The sequence below is a fragment of the Schistocerca serialis genome, chromosome 1 (genome assembly GCF_023864345.2).
Source record: "Schistocerca serialis cubense isolate TAMUIC-IGC-003099 chromosome 1, iqSchSeri2.2, whole genome shotgun sequence".
Lineage (NCBI taxonomy): Eukaryota > Metazoa > Arthropoda > Insecta > Orthoptera > Acrididae > Schistocerca > Schistocerca serialis.
In genome coordinates, this window is record NC_064638.1 from 1,100,620,010 (window position 1) to 1,100,640,620 (window position 20,611).

The window sequence follows — 20,611 nt, forward strand, 5'->3', positions numbered from 1 at the left end:
GAGACAATTCTGTTTGCGTGGACTTTCCAGTCTGCCAATATGCCATGAAGGATCATTCCAGGCTTAGACCGCTCGTCCATTGTGACTTGTCGGCAAGAAGGATTATCATAGAAACGCCACGCACCACGGTCCGGCATTCGAACATTCAGCAACTGTCGTGAGACATGAAACCTTGTGAGTATGCCTCATGGCGGTCGCTCGCGGTGAGAAGAACCAGCTGATGTCCGCTTCGTAGGTTTCATAGATTGTAGGTACCGCGATGTGAATGAAACAGATCTGTGTGGTACCTAATTAGAGGTAATTGTGAGGGCTATGTCCACACAGGCAATGCGCAACCGTCTCCATACGATCGCATTGGCATTTAGGGGTCCATTACCAACGTTAGTACAGTCGCTCTGGCATCGTAATGCACGAAGAAGATGGGCAAGAGGACATCTGAAATGGAACTTAGATATGACACATCAAATTATTTTCAGCTACGAATCGAGAATATGTCTCACGCTTCATGCTCGCCGTAGAAGAGTGTGGGGGCGGTCAGGTACCAATGCTTCTCTCATACATGCATTCCCACAGAATCAGCAAGGAGTTGCGTCAGTCATGTTTTGAGCAGGTATCAGATACGTGACGCCTCTCATCATTATGAAAGTAATTCAATCTCTACGTAATTTCAGCATAGGATCCTCCCATTTACACTAATTGTTCAAAAGCGCCCAGACACCTGTTATAGGAAATTAACATGGGTTCTGTCCTACATCCGCCTTTATGACAGCTTCAGTAGTGTTGGAGACACTTTCAATGAGGTCTCTCCACGCCTTTGGAGGAATGTCAGCCCATTCTCCGTCAAGAGCGGAATCCACACAAGGTAGAGATGTTGGACCCTGGAGTCTGGAGCGAAGTCGACTTTCTAACTCATTCCAAAAGTGTTCTGCTGGGTTCATGTCGGAACCTTGGGTAGGCCAGTCCGTTTCAGGAATGTTTTTGTCAACGAACAAGTGGCTCACAGATGCTGCTGTATGACGAATTGTAGTCATTTTGATATAATCAGTCATTGTCTCCGAACTATTCCTCTACTGTACACAGTGCACAATGCTCTAAAATGTGTTCATTTACTTTCTCATTTAGAATTTTCTTAAACGAAATATGTGAACCACATACTGAAGGCAAAACACCCCATACCGTACCATGATGTGTCTAAGAATGGAAACCATTTTATTGTATTCCACATTACCGAAACCTTCCTGCAAAACTACAGTAGCAGTATATGTCTTCTTGTTTTTTACAAACTTGTCCTTTTTTAGCAGCCGCTGCACAAAAATATCAAGTACCTCTGTGTCTCTTAAAACCCGATTCGTGCTCTCCTAACAAAGCATCAGTTTCTGCTTCCATTCTTCAAAAACTACTTTGTGGGTATTTTCCTGCGCGCGATACTATGCTTATTGTGCGATGATTTTTACAAGCAACTTAGTGTCTTCGTTATAGGTACAGCTGACATCTCCAAAGACAGAACGAACGTAATCGCCCTTGCCAATAGAGTGTAATAAGACACTTCGGTTTGTGCAATAGTAGTAGTAGTAGTAGTAGTAGTAGTAGGTTGAGCGAATGGAACGTGTGTGAGTGGAGAGGGGGGGGGGGCAGGTGGGGACAGACTGAGAAAAGAGCAGTGAATGCTGAAAATGATAACAGTAAAGAGCTCCACTGCAAGACGCACCACAAACCAACAACAATTTAAAACCCACACTATAAATCTAAATAATTATGAACTACGAGTTTGTAAATATAATAAGTAGTACATTAATTATTTAATGATACACGCTGCCGAATAAAGTCCACAGTAAATATCATCCTCTCAAAATAAGCATATAAACAGTTTTAAAATGTTACTGCACACTTAGCTTGGTCACTAAATTGCACGTTATATGATAATTACAGCAAATAAAGAAAGCAAATACTGATCTGCGCTATTGGCCGATAGAGATTATTTCCTAATGATGTTTCGCAACAGTTTCGTATGTGCTACTACGGAATTTAATTTTTTTTCGCAAGGCCAGGATAAAAGGGAGCACTTACCTGAGATTAAGCTGGCTGTAGCCGCGGACTGCCGGAACTGAGTCTCCATGTACTTCGGCATGAAGATCCAGTAGCCGATCACTCCGAACATGAAACACACGCCGCTGAAGGTGTTGAACAACAGCACGGGGTTGTGGATGAGCCGAGAAAACGCGCAACGGAAATCTGTACAAAGGCAGACAACACGTTCACACGAAAGGTGCCTGCTCTGCTCCAGCTACACTATGTGATCAAAAGTATCCTGACACCCCCAAAAACATACGTCTTTCATATTAGGTGCATTGTGCTGCCACCTACTGCCGGGTACTCCATATCAGCGACCTCAGTAGTCATTAGACATCGTGAGAGAGCAGAATGGGGCGCTCCGCGGAACTCACGGACTTGGGTGTCACTTGTGTCATATGTTTGTACGCAAGACTTCCACGCACCTAAACATCCCTAGGTCCACTGCCACTGCCAGACTGAGATTCATTGGAAGAATCCTAAGGAAATGCAATCCGAAAACAAAGGAAGTAGGTCACAGTACGCTTGTTCGCCCACTCCATGAATACTGCTCAGCAGTGTGGGATCCGTACCAGATAGGGTTGATAGAAGAGATAGAGAAGTTCCAACGGAGAGCAGCGCGCTTCGTTACAGGATCATTTAGTAATCGCGAAAGCGTTACGGAGATGATAGATAAACTCCAGTGAAAGACTCTGCAGGAGAGACGCTCAGTAGCTCGGTACGGGCTTTTGTTAAAGTTTTGAGAACATACCTTCACCGAAGAGTCAAGCAGTATATTGCTCCCTCCTACGTATATCTCGCGAAGAGACCATGAGGATAAAATCAGAGAGATTAGAGCCCACACAGAAACATACCGACAATCCTTCTTTCCACGAACAATACGAGACTGGAATAGAAGGGAGAACCGATAGAGGTACTCAGGGTACCCTCCGCCACACATCGTCAGGTGGCTTGCGGAGTATGGATGTAGATGTAGATGTAGATCGGTAAACATTGTTATTGTTCTCTGTTCTGTTTTTCAAAGCTCGTGTCCTGGTCCGACACAATCTTTTAATCTACTGGGAATGTCAAAGCAGCGCATATTTCGCCGCATAGTGAAAGATTCATTCTGGAAACAATCCCATAGGTCGTGGCTAAGGCATTTCTCCTCAGTATCCTTTCTTCCCGAAGTGCAGTTTCTGCTATGTATTTAGAACTTCTGTGAAGCCTGGGAAGCACGAGAGACGTGCTGGCAGAACTGAAACACCGAGGCGGGGGTTGAGTCATGCCTGGCTAGCTCACTCGGTAAGAGGATTGCCGACCAACGAATAGATTCCATTTTCATTTTCCAGCTGGCGCACAGATTCAATCTTCCCCAAGTTTTGTAGGAGGAGTGAGCTCTGGATATTTTGAACTGCATTCTCTGCTGAGTGTAAGTGCATCCAAACCAGCTTCTAAGTGGGGATATAAGAAGAGGGGAAATGTCAGACGTGCATTTTTCCGCAAAACGCGTTTTAAATCCTGCTATTGTGTTCTCAGTACCTTGTTACATGTTCCTAGACTTGCTCTAAGTGTCAAAGTTGGACAAAATGTTTTAAACATTCATTATTATAATGGCGGACGATCTTCGTGCCAAGTAGTGCTTTCCTTGGGAGTTGGAAGCGCCATGCGTCTCAGGGTCCTCCATTTATTTGGTGCACAATTTGTTTGGTAAGCATAAACCATGTAAGCTTTTGTTTTTATCATTAAAATATGTTTATAGTTGTTGTTGTTGTTGTGGTCTTCAGTCCTGAGACTGGTTTGATGCAGCTCTCCATGCTACTCTATCCTGTGCAAGCTTCTTCATCTCCCAGAACTTACTGCAGCCTACATCCTTCTGAATCTCCTTAGTGTATTCATCTCTTGGTCTCCCTCTACGATTTTTACCCTCCACGCTGCCCTCCAATACTAAATTGGTGATCCCTCGATGTCTCAGAACATGTCCTACCAACCGATCCCTTCTTCTAGTCAAGTTGTGCCACAAGCTCCTCTTCTCCCCAATTCTATTCAGTACCTTCTCATTAGTTATGTGATCTACCCATCTAATCTTCAGCATTATTCTGTAGCACCACATTTAAAAAGCCTCTATTCTCTTCTTGTCTAAACTATTTATCGTCCACGTTTCACTTCCATACATGGCTACACTCCATACAAATACTTTCAGAAACGACTACCTGACATTTAAATATACACTCGACGTTATCAAATTTTTCTTCTTCAGAAACGCTTTCCTTGCCATTGCCAGTCTACATTTTATATCTTCTCTATTTCGACCATCATCAGTTATTTTGCTCCCCAAATAGCAAAACTCCTTTACTACTTCAAGTGTCTCATTTCCTAATCTAATTCCCGCAGCATCACCCGACTTAATTCGAGTACATTCCATTATCCTCGTTTTGCTTTTGTTGATGTTCATCTTATATCCTCCTTTCAAGACACTGTCCATTCCGTTCAGCTGCTCTTCCAAGTCCTTTGCCGCCTCTGACAGAATTACAATGTCATCGGCGAACCTCAAAGTTTTTATTTCTACTCCATGGATTTTAATACCTATTCCGAACTTTTCTTTTGTTTCCTTTATTGCTTGCTCAATATACAGATTGAATAACATCGGGGAGAGACTACAACCCTGTCTCACTCCCTTCCCAACCACAGCTTCCCTTTCATGTCCTTCGACTTTTATAACTGCCATCTGGTTTCTGTACAAATTGTAAATAGCCTTTCGCTCCCTGTATTTTATCTCTGCCACCTTCAGAATTTGAATGAGAGTATTCCAATCAACATTGTCAAAAGCATTCTCTAAGTCTACAAATGCTAGAAACATAGGTTTGCCTTTCCTTAATCTGTCTTCTAAGATACATCGTAGGGTCAGTATTGCCTCATGTGTTCCAACATTTCTACGGAATCCAAACTGATCTTCCCCGAGGTCGGCTTCTATCAGTTTTTCCATTCGTCTGTAAAGAATTCGCGTTAGTATTTTGCAGCTGTGACTTATTAAACTTATGGTTCGGTAATTTTCTCATCTGTCAACACCTGCTTTCTTTGGGATTGGAATTATTATATTCTTGTTTAAGTCTGAGGGTATTTTGCCTGTCTCATACATCTTGCTCACCAGATGGAAGAGTTTTGTCAGGACTGGCTCTCCCAAGGCTGTCAGTAGTTCTAATGGAATGTTTTCTACTCCGGGGGCCTTATTTCGACTCAGGTCTTTCAGTCTTCTGTCAAACTCTTCACGCAGTACCATATCTCCCATTTCATCTTCATCTACATCCTCTTCCATTTCCATAATATTGTCCTCAGGTACATCGCCCTTGTGTAGATCCTCTATATACTCCTTCCACCTTTCTGCTTTCCCTTCTTTGCTTAGAACTGGGTTTCCATCTGAGCTCTTGATGTTCATGCAAATGGTTCTCTTATCTCCAAAGGTCTCTTTAATTTTCCTGTAGGCAGTATCTATCTTACCCCTAGTGAGATAAGCCTCTACATCCTTACATTTGTCCTCTAGCCATCCGTGCTTAGCCATTTTGCACATCCTGTCGATATTATTTTTGGGACGTTTGTATTCCTTTCTGCTTGCTTCATTTACTGCATTTTTATATTTTCTCCTTTCATCAATTAAATTCAATATTTCTTCTGTTACCCAAGGATTTCTACTAGCCCTCGTCTTTTTACCTATTTCATCCCCTAAAGCTACCCATTCTTCTTCTACTGTATTTATTTCCCCCATTCCTGTCAATCGTTCCCTAATGCTCTCCCTGAAGCTCTCTACAACCTGTGATTCTTTCAGTTTATCCCGGTCCCATCTCCTTCAATTCCCACCTTTTTGCAGTTTCTTCAGTTTTAATCTACAGTTCATAACCAATAGATTGTGGTCAGATTCCTTCTGAAGAAGACGATTTTATTAACTTTGAAACCAAGGTGAACCTCTCATTTTGCAACTGACAGGCTCTTCATTGTTTCTACAAGAAGGTTTCATATACGATTGCAGCTCCAGCCATGTACAAAATTTTAAAAACTTCATTTTTCGGACTAATTGTTAGCACCATTCATTTCCCTGGTTTGATGCCTATAACATTCTTAATAAATTATTTATTTTCTAATTAGTCTAGTTTTTGGCAGTGATAAGATGAGCAGGAAAATTATGTGGTATCTACATCCACATACGTTCTCCACAAGCCACCATATGGCGTATGGGCGACGGTATCGTGTACCACTTCTAGGCTTTCGCTTTCCTAATCTACGTTGACGGCGGTAGAATCGTTCTACAGTCAGCTGCAAAAGCCTGTTATCTAAATTTTCTCCTCTGAGTGGGATGTGGTCAGAACGGAGGAGATGGTTCTCTCACGTCGCGTCCGAGTCATAATTACAATCAAAGAAGTCAGCTCTTATTGTAGTGTTCCCGATTACAATCGGTTCCTCAAGGAAATATAAAACTTAACCTAGCGCCAGTCTCATGGGGAACAGCGGTGTGTGACGGAAGGTAAAGATATTCAAAGGGAAAGATATCTCCAGGGCGAATGCGGAATGGTAGGGAGACAGACGGCCTATTACCACATGCTCTGTAAAATACTTAAGAGCGTGTGTCACAAGTGTGTCCATGCAGGCGCGCGCCGCGCCGGAAGTAGTCACATGGGCTCTCTCCCACGCCTCCTGGTTGCTTACTGGAAGACAGTTTACCTATGATATGAACGGGCTCTCTACGAGTAAGATTTTGGGCCTTCAGTGCAGGACTTATGACTCGACATATGTATTCTGTTACGACAACTGAGCACGGAATGTAAAATGACAGAAAAGTAATATCTTCTGTTGATTCACGTTCAGACTGACAACCAGGGCTTTGCACTTCATGTCGTATTTGAATGATATAATCTTTATCTTGTGGTGCTGCAGTTCTTTTTCTTACGTTCGTGCTTGTTATGAAAATAGGTCGAGGAATCCCGCCTTATGCAAGACACATTTTCAGTTTTATTTTGCCCAGACATGTTTTAGCAGTTTTTGTGTTAACTTCAGTGGGTTATTTTTTTTATTTTACTGTAAAATTGTTGTTTCATACTAACATTTAGCGAAACTTTTGGTACATAATATTTAAAATTGTGAATGAATAATTGTTGTAATACATTATACATCATTTGTTCATAGTTCACGGTTGAGATATGTATTAACCACCTGATGCAATGTGTGTTGTTTATAACATTATGTGTAAAGTTTTAGTTATAGATTAAATTTCTCAAGAGTGGATGTATGCATTAGTTTACATACCTTACATGTTGCTGTTGGACATTTATGTTGGTAGCTTAGTCTGCTACACAATCTACAACTTCTCATCAGCAAGCAGCAAAACGTAATTTTTATTTTTCTGTTTGTTATGCATTTACAAACGGAAATAAGTATATATCACGTTTTTTGTGTGTAACTTACGACTTTGATGTTGTATTGCTTTCTCATAGGTTGTTGGCGAAGTGAATAGACTGATTTCGTGACCGATGGTCGCTTGACACTGATTTTTCTCCGATTTTTCAAAACATAGGCAGTGTTTTCGCCGCCATTACGTGTTGTTGTGGCTGTGCAGTATTTATTTGTTTCGTGCCGTGTTTGTCTGGGTGAGGCGCGCGAGTTTGAAGTGTATTTGGCGTTTCTGGTGTTTGGTTAGTGCGAGTGTGTGTGTGTGTGTGTTCGGGACTGCTGCAGAGAGAGAAAGAGAGATTTTTTTTCCCATGAGTAGTTTTGGTGTGGGTGTTATTTGTATAGTTCTTCAGCTGTGGCAAAGAGGGTTTTATTGCACAGTGATGTGTATTCATTTAGTAATTTCTTTCCTTGGGCTATTGATTTTTGGATGTGATAGTTTTCTTGTATAGTTAATTTTTGGTATAATCTGCTACTAGTTTTAAGGAAGTGTAGTCAGTTTCAATGTTTGTTGGGTGGTGATTGTGCGCTGTCAGGTGATCTGCGAATATTGAGTGTGAGCTATTGCTTTTGAGTGCTCTGAGATGTTCTGTATACATATCTCAACTATGAACAAATGATGTATAATATTTTACAACAATTATTCATTCACAATCGTAAATATTATGTACCAAAAGTTTCGCTAAATGTTAATATGTAACAACAATTTTACAGTAGAATAAAAAATAACCCACTGAATATAGCGCAAAAAGTGCTGAAACACGTCTGGGTAAAACAAAACGGAAAAGGTGTCTTGCATATGTTGGAATTCCTCGTCCTATTACGATATAATCTTTCCTACACTTTGTCTGTCTCATCACGTTCAGTGCATAACTCTTTTGAATAATTGTTACTTGAGCGACGTGTTTGGTACCGACAGTTGTCCCTGTAAAAGATGATTTTATATGAAGGTGTAATACACACATCAACAACAGTGTTGCGCCACCCCGACACATCGTGCATGTGCGTTGCTGTTGAGACTGTTCCTGTACCGACCGGACGGTCACTCCTGACGTTGTTTGCAAACATACATACAGTTGTCAAGCGCTGCCTACGGGTAGAAGACTGTACTCGAGTGGATTGAGCATTTCAGTTAAAAATAAAAGCACCATTAGAGACGCATCAGTAGAATGAACATCCATCAGGTCACGTAGGACAATGATGACCAATCATCGGTTACTCATAATCACGTTACGCGCAGAAGTTTTGTCAACCAGGCAAGTTACTTGATGTGTGCATCGGAGTCAAAGTGATGTGTGGACGTGGAGTCGGTTCTAGTAGACTGGTAGCGTTGAGGACTTGTACCGCACAGGCCGCCCACGTACGAAAGGTGGTCAGGGCGATCTACGACTTTTGAGTCGAAGTAACCGTGACCTGAGTGCTACAGAACTGAATTCGGCATTCTAAGAGGCTATAGGACGTCATGTATCGCATCAAACTGTCAAATGACGATTGCATGATGCGGAAGAAACTAGGATCAGTTTGTACCGTGATAATCACAATGTGTTTGGAGACAACCCGGTAAAGTCGAACGGCTCCAAGACTGTGTCCCCCATGCCGAACAATGTAGTGATGTTCTCAGATAGCAATACATTATTAAATAAAGCCACAGCACATCTGTTTTGCTTGTCGAGGGCAAGCTCACTGCTCTACGGTACGGGAACGAGATTCTGCAACCAATAGCGTCGTCAAAATTTTTGTGTCAATTCCATCTTGAGGAATGATTACCCACTCTCTCATCGTGCTGTTCTCGTGAAAACGTAGAATTACCAGAATGGAGTGGCCTGCCTCTTATTGGGGCATGAGCCCAACCGAACATGTGTGGGACCGATTAAAAGGAACTGTTTATGGTGATCGGGACACACTGCAAATGTATGTATACGCCTGCCTGAGAGTCAATTTTTCTGTGCCATGAAATAAACGGTTGACGCAAAACTTTTGTTAATGCACTTAGTTAATAAAATTACCTGCTGAAGCGAGATTTGCAAGCTGTGATATGTGGATGGAACTGTTGCTGCACGAACTATAAACTGTGTGATCAAAAGTATCCGGACACCTGTCTGAAAATGATTTGTATGTTCGTGGCGCACTCCATCGGTAATATTGGAATTCGGTATGGTGTTGGCCCAACCTTAGCATTGATGACAGCTTCCACTCTCGCAGGCATACGTTCAATCATGTGCTGGAAGGTTTCTTGGAGAATGCCACCCCTTTCTTCACAGAGTGCTACACTGAGGCCTGTCACGAAGTCGGCGTTCCAAAACATCCCAAAGATGTTCTGTAGGATTTAGGTCGCGAGTATGTGCAGGCCAGTCCATTATAGGGATGTTATTGTCGTGTAACCACTCCGCCACAGGCCGTGTATTATGAACAGGTGCTCGATCGTGTTGAAAGATGCAATCGCCATCCCCGAATTACTCTTCAACAGTGGGAAGCAAGAAGGTGCTTAAAAGATCAATGTAGGCCTGAGCTGTGGTAGTCCCACGCAAAACAATAAGGGGTGCAAGCCTCCTTCATGAAAAACACGACCGCACCATAACACCACCGCCTTCGCATTTTACTGTTGCCACTACATACGCTGGCAGATGACGTTCACGGGGCATTCGCCATACCCGCACCCTGCCATCGGATCGCCACATTGTGTACCTTGATTCGTCACTCCACACAAAGTTTTTCCACTGTTCAATCGTCTAATGTTTACGCTCCTTACACCAAGCGAGGCGTCCTTTGGCATTTACAGGCGTGATGTGTGGCTTATGAGCAGCCGTTCGACCATGAAATCCATATTTTCTCACCTCCCGCCTAACTGTGATAGAACTTGCAGTAGATCCTGATGCAGTTTGGAATTCCTGTGTGAACGTCTGGATAGACGAGCGCCTGTTACACATTACGACCCTCTTCAACCGTCGGCGGTCTCTGTCAGTCAACAGAGGAGGTCTGCCTGTACGTTTTTGTGCAGTACGTCTCCCTTCACGTTTCCACTTCACTAATTACACACCTGGGGTGTACCTTGCGACGCACCAGACTCCCCACTGGCGCTACTCTCCGAGGCAGCAGCCTGAAGACGGCTGACCGTGGCCATCAACACGTTCAGCTGTTCGCGAATAGTGGCCAGCTCCTCCTGCGTCCGTACACAACAGTCAGACATCCTAAGGAATCAATTTACTGTAGAGATTTAATCAACTTTTAACTAGACTGCTAATTCACTGAAGGCGGCTGATTGTTGAGTAAACTGTGATTGCTACCCACTTCTTGTAGAAAACAATGAAAATAGCACTACCTGTCTCTGGACTGTATTGAAAATAAACACTAGCACTACTAGCGCTTTGGTTGACTCTCTCTCTGACTGTATTCAAAACAAACACGAAATCTATGGAACACTATTACTAGCACTCGACAATTAAAGCTTCCTAAAAGCAAAAACACACGGAAGTGACAAGTAAGAAAAATACAGTTAATACTTAAATTAAGGTAGCTCGCTGCACAGCAGACGTGAAGCAGGCGGCAGTTACGACGACACTGACACTACTGGTTACCTCAGTTACTATGAGCGTTTGACTCAGAAGGCCAGGTTCCGGGTTCATATCGTGATTTGGCACACCCTTTTAACCTGCTAGAAAGTTTCAAAATAGTGCATACTTTGCTCCAGGGTGAAAGATGAATTTGGATATTGTTTATTTTGGTACAAGAAATGCAAAACTCTGTCGTTCTGGCTTCAGATGGGCCAATCGGTTCCGACCGACCGCCGTGTCGCCCTCCTGCCGATGGCGTCATTGGGATGCGGTAAGGACTGGCATAGGGTCGTCATACAACTCTCTTCGTACAGGTATTGAATTTATCATGAAAGTAGTAGAAGCATTTAAGCAATCATGGGCGATTTACATACACTCCTGGAAATGGAAAAAAGAACACATTGACACCGGTGTGTCAGACCCACCATACTTGCTCCGGACACTGCGAGAGGGCTGTACAAGCAATGATCACACGCACGGCACAGCGGACACACCAGGAACCGCGGTGTTGGCCGTCGAATGGCGCTAGCTGCGCAGCATTTGTGCACCGCCGCCGTCAGTGTCAGCCAGTTTGCCGTGGCATACGGAGCTCCATCGCAGTCTTTAACACTGGTAGCATGCCGCGACAGCGTGGACGTGAACCGTATGTGCAGTTGACGGACTTTGAGCGAGGGCGTATAGTGGGCATGCGGGAGGCCGGGTGGACGTACCGCCGAATTGCTCAACACGTGGGGCGTGAGGTCTCCACAGTACATCGATGTTGTCGCCAGTGGTCGGCGGAAGGTGCACGTGCCCGTCGACCTGGGACCGGACCGCAGCGACGCACGGATGCACGCCAAGACCGTAGGATCCTACGCAGTGCCGTAGGGGACCGCACCGCCACTTCCCAGCAAATTAGGGACACTGTTGCTCCTGGGGTATCGGCGAGGACCATTCGCAACCGTCTCCATGAAGCTGGGCTACGGTCCCGCACACCGTTACGCCGTCTTTCGCTCACGCCCCAACATCGTGCAGCCCGCCTCCAGTGGTGTCGCGACAGGCGTGAATGGAGGGACGAATGGAGACGTGTCGTCTTCAGCGATGAGAGTCGCTTCTGCCTTGGTGCCAATGATGGTCGTATGCGTGTTTGGCGCCGTGCAGGTGAGCGCCACAATCAGGACTGCATACGACCGAGGCACACAGGGCCAACACCCGGCATCATGGTGTGGGGAGCGATCTCCTACACTGGCCGTACACCACTGGTGATCGTCGAGGGGACACTGAATAGTGCACGGTACGTCCAAACCGTCATCGAACCCATCGTTCTACCATTCCTAGACCGGCAAGAGAACTTGCTGTTCCAACAGGACAATGCACGTCCGCATGTATCCCGTGCCACCCAACGTGCTCTAGAAGGTGTAAGTCAACTACCCTGGCCAGCAAGATCTCCGGATCTGTCCCCCATTGAGCATGTTTGGGACTGGATGAAGCGTCGTCTCACGCGGTCTGCACGTCCAGCACGAACGCTGGTCCAACTGAGGCGCCAGGTGGAAATGGCATGGCAAGCCGTTCCACAGGACTACATCCAGCATCTCTACGATCGTCTCCATGGGAGAATAGCAGCCTGCATTGCTGCGAAAGATGGATATACACTGTACTAGTGCCGACATTGTGCATGCTCTGTTGCCTGTGTCTATGTGCCTGTGGTTCTGTCAGTGTGATCATGTGATGTATGTGACCCCAGGAATGTGTCAATAAAGTTTCCCCTTCCTGGGACAATGAATTCACGGTGTTCTTATTTCAATTTCCAGGAGTGTAGTTCCTTTCATAACACGAGTAACAAAATAAACTCACTGTCCTGTTGTTATTGTATTGTTAGTACTTTGTCGTACCTCCGTTAATCCTAGTTATCTGAAAAATAATCTTCGGCACTGATTTTATTTGGGTTTGTAATTCTTGCCCACTCTTTTCGTATCGCACTTTTCATCTGATATACGGCCTCGAATTGCCTTCCATTGCGAAAAACACACCTTGCAAGTATCCCACAAAGGTTTTCGATGTTATTCAAATTCGGGCTACGTGCACCTACGGGCTACATAGATATATTCATCTTCAAAACACTTCTTGATTGTAGCAGAAACACGCACACATGCATTACCTTGTTGGAACATTAGACTTGCGCCCCCTATGACCACATAAATGCTAAGCAATTCTGTCTCTAGGATCTCAGTATACATGTTAGAGTTAATTATATTGTTCAGCCAAGCAATATGTAATGTAATTTATCTTTAGCTGAGGAGTTGAACACTTCCACCACCAAAATTTCTGTTCATTCTTCCCTGCTGCTCCATTCTCAGTTCATGCCAATAATATTGAAATTCGTATGGCCCATCTAAATTAAACTTGTTCTCCTCACAGAACATAACTTTAACCCATTTTGAAGTCTATGACATACGTTTTTCAGCCAACTCCAAACTTTCTTACTTATTTTGGGTGTTAGAGCAGGTTTCTGCACTCGTTTCTCGAGTGATAGACGTTCGTCATTCGACAAAATTTTTCGTACATGTCTGACAGTTACTGGTAACTGTAAATCAGCAACAAGTGAAGAATAACGGTTTGCAACTCTTGCTTTGCCCAAAAGTAGCCGTTTCGATGACTCTGATAATTTTCTGTTTTGCCGATATTTTTCCCTGCTGTCCATATCGTGCGCCCACTGTAATGAAATTATAAACCACTGTACTTGAAACGTCTTGGCAGTTTTACGATCTGGAAGTCTCATTTCCTTCTACGCACCTATTTTTGCTTTTCCATCACATAATAACTGTCTTTCCCGTGGCATTATCACAATCGTCGTTTATATGCACAATACTCACTGTCATTAATGGCCTCTGTTTCCTATCTGCAGTAACCCAATAGAAAGCCGACCGCTGTTGTACCGAGTTCCACCCTCTACCACCTGAATCGTTGATACCTGTACTACTGACATCAAAAGCAGCACCATTTGACTGCATTTGTTAGTACACTAGATCTCATACTACTGTATACAGGGTGTAAACGATATAAGGCGCCAAAATTATACAGATGGCACATCTCGCAATGCTTGACAAAAAAGTCTAGTAACATGTTTGCGTATTTCCTACGGTTGTCCCAGAAAAAGACAGTTCGTCTCAGGATAATTGTTTTGGAAAAGTAGATACTTGGCCGTGCACGTACGTAAGCAAAAGGTTCCTGTTATTGCCCACTGCGCGTATTGACATCGCGAGCGTAAATCGTAAACACATAGGCAACTGCGGCCTGAGTGGCTGCGTCATTGTAATACACCGAGCGACGACAGTAGGCGAGTAAGCTGTGCAGATGTTATTGCAACTCTGTTAACTGTTAGGATGGAAAGGAGATTTACTATAGCTGAACTATGCGATATGCATTTAATTTATGGCGAGGCAAAAGGTGTTGCGAGGGCAGCTGTACGAATTTATCGAGGAGGCTTCCCACAACGACGACTTCCTGCACGAAAGACATTTGCCGCTGTGCACCAAAGGTTTGTGTCATTGTAATTCTCTACTTGTATGCGATTATTATGCATTTATATCTTAATAAAGTACAGTAGTTATCTGCACCTTTGTACATTTTCGTTCGTATGCGAAACGTATCTTCTGTTCTGATATGCTTTCCGTTTTTGGTATATCATGAGAGAATACAACTGACGAGTACGTATTTAATTTTCTTAGATTGAGAGATACTGGCTCTTTACTGCCCCGCGCAGAGGGCAGAGGCTCACAACGCGCCGATCATACATTGGAAGCTGAGGAAAGAATTCTGGACCGCATCCAGGAGGATCCTTCTCAGAGTACTAGAAGCATCGCCCGCCACATGGGTATATCGCACACTGTCGTTCATCGCACCTTGGAAGAGGAGCGTCTGCGGCCTTGCCACATTCAACGCGTACAAGCATTTGAAGAACAAGATTTCCCTTCACGACGTGAATTCTCAGAGTGGTTTTTGTTACACAGTGCGCAGCATGATTTTGTCAACAAAATACTCGTCACAGATGAAGCGTGTTTCACTCGCGACGGAATAACTAATTTCCATAACATGCACACGTGGAGTGTACACAATCCTCGCCACGTAGTTGCAACACATTTTCAGCGACGACTTTCCGTAAATGTGTGGGCGGGTATGCACGATAATTACATTATTGGGCCCTATGTTTTACCTGCACGTTTGACTGGTAACTATTACCGAACGTTTCTAGAGGAAACATTGTTACCAACGTTGTTAGAAGACATTCCGTTAGGCATTCGTCATAACATGTGGTTCCTCCACGATGGTGCTCCATCCCACTTTGGTCACAGAGTACGATATCCAGGACGATGCATCGGGCTTTCGGGTCCACGTCGATGGCCAGCACGCAGCCCTGATTTAAATCCACTGGATTTTTACTTTTGGGGTCATATGAAGGAACTTGTTTATGCTGAGCCAGTAAATAATGTGGACGAATTGACTCAGAAGATTTTAGATGCTGCCAGTACCATAAGCCCAACGTGCATGTGTGTGAACGAGTGCGACGAAACTGGGTTCGCCGTAATGAAGCATTTGTAGAAGCGAATGGTGGTCATTTCGAACATTTCTTGTAGTACTGGTGTAAGAGGAAACGAAGTAATGGGTTTTCTTTTCATTACGATGTTGTTGTACAGAAGGAAAATAATGTGAATTTAGTATTCGTTATGGCATTGCCGTAAAAAGGAGAAACAGTTGATTGTAATTAATGCACAACTATCTACTTGGTGATTGATTGAATTTGTACCGATGGAAATACATTGTGTTTGATATTAGCTTGTCATTACTACTACGACCTTCGTTATCGACTTGTTGAGAAACAGACCGGTTGTATTCAATTCACGTAAAGCGAATTACACATTCTTGACAACCCAAAAACCGTTTACATTCCTTTTTTCGGTACCACCTGATTATCACACCACGTCGTTGTACACGTCTAATGATTTCAATCCTCTGGTCGGCTCGTTGCCTTTGCCTGGCCGCCCCCTCGTTGTAGGCAATAAGCTCGGTACGCCGTGTACTGTCGGTTGACTACGTAAACAGAAATGCGTATAGTATCTATCCTACGAACATTAGGTTTTAATAATACAAAAATAAAATACATGATACAAGAAAATGTCATTAGACTTTTTTGTCAAGCACACCGATATGTACCATCTGTATAATTTTGGCGCCTTATACCGTGTACACCCTGTATATAAGAAGCCAATGCGTATGGATTTATATTTACGTGCAATTCCACCATCCTTCCCAGTCGATGAGTGTTCTCAGAATTTTGGTTCACAGAGCGCACATCACTACTGACGAGAGTAGTCCGCAGGACTATTCCAATCGACAATGATAATTCTGGTACAAATATCTATGCCTTTAAACTCATTTTCACTAATGTATAAAAGAAGCAGCAAACTGCTGTCGGTAAATTCAACCACAACTAGAGCATTTTAGAACGTTCCTTAAATGGCATTAACTAATGTATTAAACGTTGCTACCTGCGAAGGATATCTTGGCGACGTCGCCCGCCACTGTCTGGTGACCGGCGTCTGCGCGCCGCTGAGCAGTGCGCGGCAGCTGTCGGGGGAACATCACCAGCACGCCCGACAGCACCACCGCCACGCAGCCGAACGGCACCCACGCTGTCAACACAAAACAGCAAAAAATGATCAAGATAACTGACAGCACATTCCAAACAGCACAGGAGCAGAATAAAGCGAGAACAACACCAGCACACCGCGCCATACGAGAGTACCGCCACCGAACCGAATACGTCAAAAGGGCGAGGTGCCTAACAGTACATACCTGACGGCGCTGGAACGGAGCGCAAGCTAAATTTTGCGCTGCCTGCGGCAACTGTTGTGGGAACAGCCCCAGCTCACCACGGAGAACAGATACATCGCCGCGCAGCTGAATGGCATTCACACTGCGCTGCGAATACCACACACAGTTCAAGGTGCTGAGGAGTAGCATCATACAACGCTGGTAGGGAATTTGTGATAACCTGTCTTGCTACACTCAATGACATTTGGCTTTAAACCGTCCGCATACTGGACGTATCCCTCCAGATGTGGTGTCCGTCGCAGTTTCTGCATGCTCTGGAAAGACCTGCTAATGTCATTGTATATAACGTGTTCGTCGTCTCGATTTGTCTCCGTAGCACTCTCCCGTGGCAGTTCAAGGCTGCATCTGGCGCTAAAAGCTCACAGTTTCCTTACGAGAAATGACACGCATAAATTGGCTGCGTTAACTCTGTTAGGGACTGTCGAAGAAGAGCGGAAAAATTCACGAAGAAAATTCTGGACTCATCCATGGTATGTACAGTGAATTGCTAGTAGAGGAACACTACGTAATGCTGTGCAACCATCTGAGATACTACTAACAGAAGCTATTCGTTAACTCAGTACAGTTTTCAACCCATTTTAGATTATAAATCGAATGGAGTGGAAGTATAGTGTCTAATGTAGTTTACACATTTACAATATCCATATTCTCGACGTTGCGTTCACTATCAGCACTCTGAAGTAACGTACTTCATCACATAGATTTCAAGATCAATACCGTCACTGCGCGATAGCGATGGAAATGCTACCGATGATGGTGCCACTGAAGCGGAGTTACTAAATACAGTTTTTCGTAATTCCTTCGCGAAAGAAGACGAAGTAAATATTCCGGAATTCGGAACCAGAACAGCTGCTTGCATGAGTGACATAAAAGTAGACATCTTAGGCGTTGCGAAACAACTCAAATCTCTTACGAAAGGCAAGTGTTCTGGTCCAGATGGTATACCAATGAGGTTCCTCTCGGAGTATGCAGACACAATAGCGCCTTTCTTAGAAATCATATACAACCGCTCACTTGACGAAAGGTCTCTTCCTAAAGACTGGAAAGTTGCAAAGGTCACGCCAATATTCAAGACTGACCTCAATTTGCAGTAGGATTTTGGAGCATATACTGTGCTCGAACATTATGAATCACCTTGAAGAAAATGACTTATTGACACATAACCAACACGGATTCAGAAAATATCGTTCTTGCGCAACAGAGAGCTCTTTATTCCCATGTAGTAATGAGTGCTGTCGACAAGGGATCTCAGATCGATTCCATATTCCTAGATTTCCAGAAGGCTTTTGATACCGTTCCTCACATGCGACTATTAATCAGATTGCTTGCATATGGAGTATCGTCTCAGTTGTGTGACTGGATTCGTGATTTCCTCTCAGACAGGTCACAGTTCGTAGTGATAGACGGTAAATCATCGGCTAGAACGGAAGTGATATCTGGCTTTCCGCAAGGTAGTGTCATGGGCCCTCTGCTGTTCCTGGTTTACATGAATGATCTAGTGATAATCTGAGCAGCCCCCTTCGATTGTTTGCAGATGACACTGTAATTTACCGTCTAGTAAAATCATCGACGATCAATTCCAATTACAAAATGATCTAGAGAGAATTTCTGTATGGTGCGGAAAGTGGAAATTGGCACTAATCAAAGAAAAACGCGAGGTCATCCACATGAGTACTAAAAGAAATACGATAAATTTTGGGTACACGATGAATCGCACAAATCTAAGGGCTGTCAGATCGACTAAATACCTAGGAATTACGATTACGAGCAACTTAAATTGGAAAGACCACGTAGGTAATATTGTGGGGAAGGCGAAACAAAGGCTGCGCTTTGTTGGCAGAACACTTAGAAGATGAGAGAAACCCACTAAAGAGACACCTACATTACACTTCTCCGTCCTCTGCTGGAATATTGGTGCGCAGTATGGGATCCTTACCAGGTAGGATTGACAGAGGACATCGAAGAAGTGCAAAGAAGGGCAGCTCGTTTCGTGTTATCTCGCAATACGGGTGAGAGTGTCACTGATATGATACGCGAGTTGGGGTAGCAGTCACTGAAACAGAGGCGGTTTTCTCTGTGGCGAGATCTATTTATGAAATTTCAATCATCAACTTTCTCTTCCGAATGCGAAAATATTTTGTTGACAACCACCTACGTAGGGAGAAATGATCATAATAACAAAAAAAGAGAAATCAGAGCTCGAATGGAAAGATTTAAGTGTTCCTTTTTCCCACGCGCCATTCGAGAGTGGAATGGTAGAGAAGTAGCATGAAAATGGTTCGATGAACCCTCTGCCAGGCACTTCAGTGTGAATTGCAGAGTAACCATGTAGATGTAGATGTAGATTCGTTTCCTAATTTCGTTTGAACAGAAGAGGAGATTTTTTCGAAGCTGCTTACTGAAAAAGGTATTTCCCGGCAGTCAATCAAGCCAAAAGCCAGGTTACACTGAGGTGACAAAGTCATACGGTACCTAATATCGTGTCAAACCTCCTTTTCCTTGGCTTACTGCAGCAACTCGACGTGCCATGGGGTGAACAAGTCGTTGGAAGTCCCCTGCAAAAATACTCAGCACTCGATTATGTCCTATTGATATTCGATGGGATCCGTACCTGGCGATCTGTGTGGCCGTTTCATTCGCTCGAACAGTCCACAATGTTCTTCGATCCTATCGACGACAATGGCCCAATGACTTGGCGCATTGTCATCCATAAAAATTCCATCATTGTTTGTGAACATGAAGTCCATATTTGCAGTAGGGTTTTGGAACACATACCGTATTCGAACATTATGAAGTACCTCGAAGAAAACGATTTATTGACACATAGCACGTATTCAGAAAATATCGTTCTTGTTGAACACAACTAGCTCTTTATACTCATGAAGTAATAAGTGCTATCGACAGGGGATGTCAGATTGATTCCATATTTTTAGATTTCCAGGAGGCTTTCGAGACCGTTCCTCACAAGCGTCTTCTAACCAAACTGCGTGCCTACCGAGTATCGCCTCAGTTGTGCGACTGGGTTCGTCATTTCCTGTCAGAAAGGTCACAGTTCGTAGTAATAGACGGAAAGTCATAGAGCAAAACAGAAGTAATATCCGACGTTCCCCAAGGAAGTGTTATAGGCACTCTCTTGTTCGTGATCTATATTAACTACATAGGAGACAATCTGAGTAGCCGTGTTTACATTGTTTGCAGACGATGCTGTTATTTACCGTCTTGTAAAGTCATCAGATGATCAAAACGTATTGCAAAACGATTTAGATAAGACATCTGTATGGCGCGAAAAGTGGCAATTGCCCCTGAATAAAGAAAAGTGTGAAGTTATTCAAATAAATACTAAAAGAAATCAGCTAAATTCCGATTACGCGATAAGTCACACAAATCTGAAGGCTGTAAATTCAACTAAATACTTAGGGATTACAATTACAAATAACCTTAATTGGAACGATCACATAGATAATATTGTGGTAGAGCAAACTAAAGACTGGGATTCATTTTCAGAACACTTAGAAGGTGCAACAGGTCTACTAAAGAGACTGCTTACACCACGCTTATCCGCCTAATTCTGGAGTATTGCTGTGCGGTGTGGGATTCTCATCATGTGGGACTGACGGATGACATCGAAAAAGTACAAAGAATGGCCGCTCGTTTTGTATTATCGCGAAATAGGGGAGATAGTGTCGCAGACATGATACGTG

At 43.7% G+C, this 20,611-nt stretch overlaps 1 protein-coding gene across 1 annotated transcript in view; it reads right to left on the reverse strand.

The window, feature by feature from the left end:
* Positions 1-20,611, reverse strand: part of LOC126455674 (solute carrier organic anion transporter family member 74D-like) — a 238,356-nt gene that overhangs the window by 87,384 nt on the left and 130,361 nt on the right. The window contains exons 8-9 of the mRNA XM_050091445.1: positions 16,565-16,708; positions 2,068-2,232 (exon numbers count right to left, since the gene is read on the reverse strand). Coding sequence (XP_049947402.1) covers positions 2,068-2,232; positions 16,565-16,708 — 309 coding nt within the window. The remainder of the gene's footprint in view (positions 1-2,067; positions 2,233-16,564; positions 16,709-20,611) is intronic.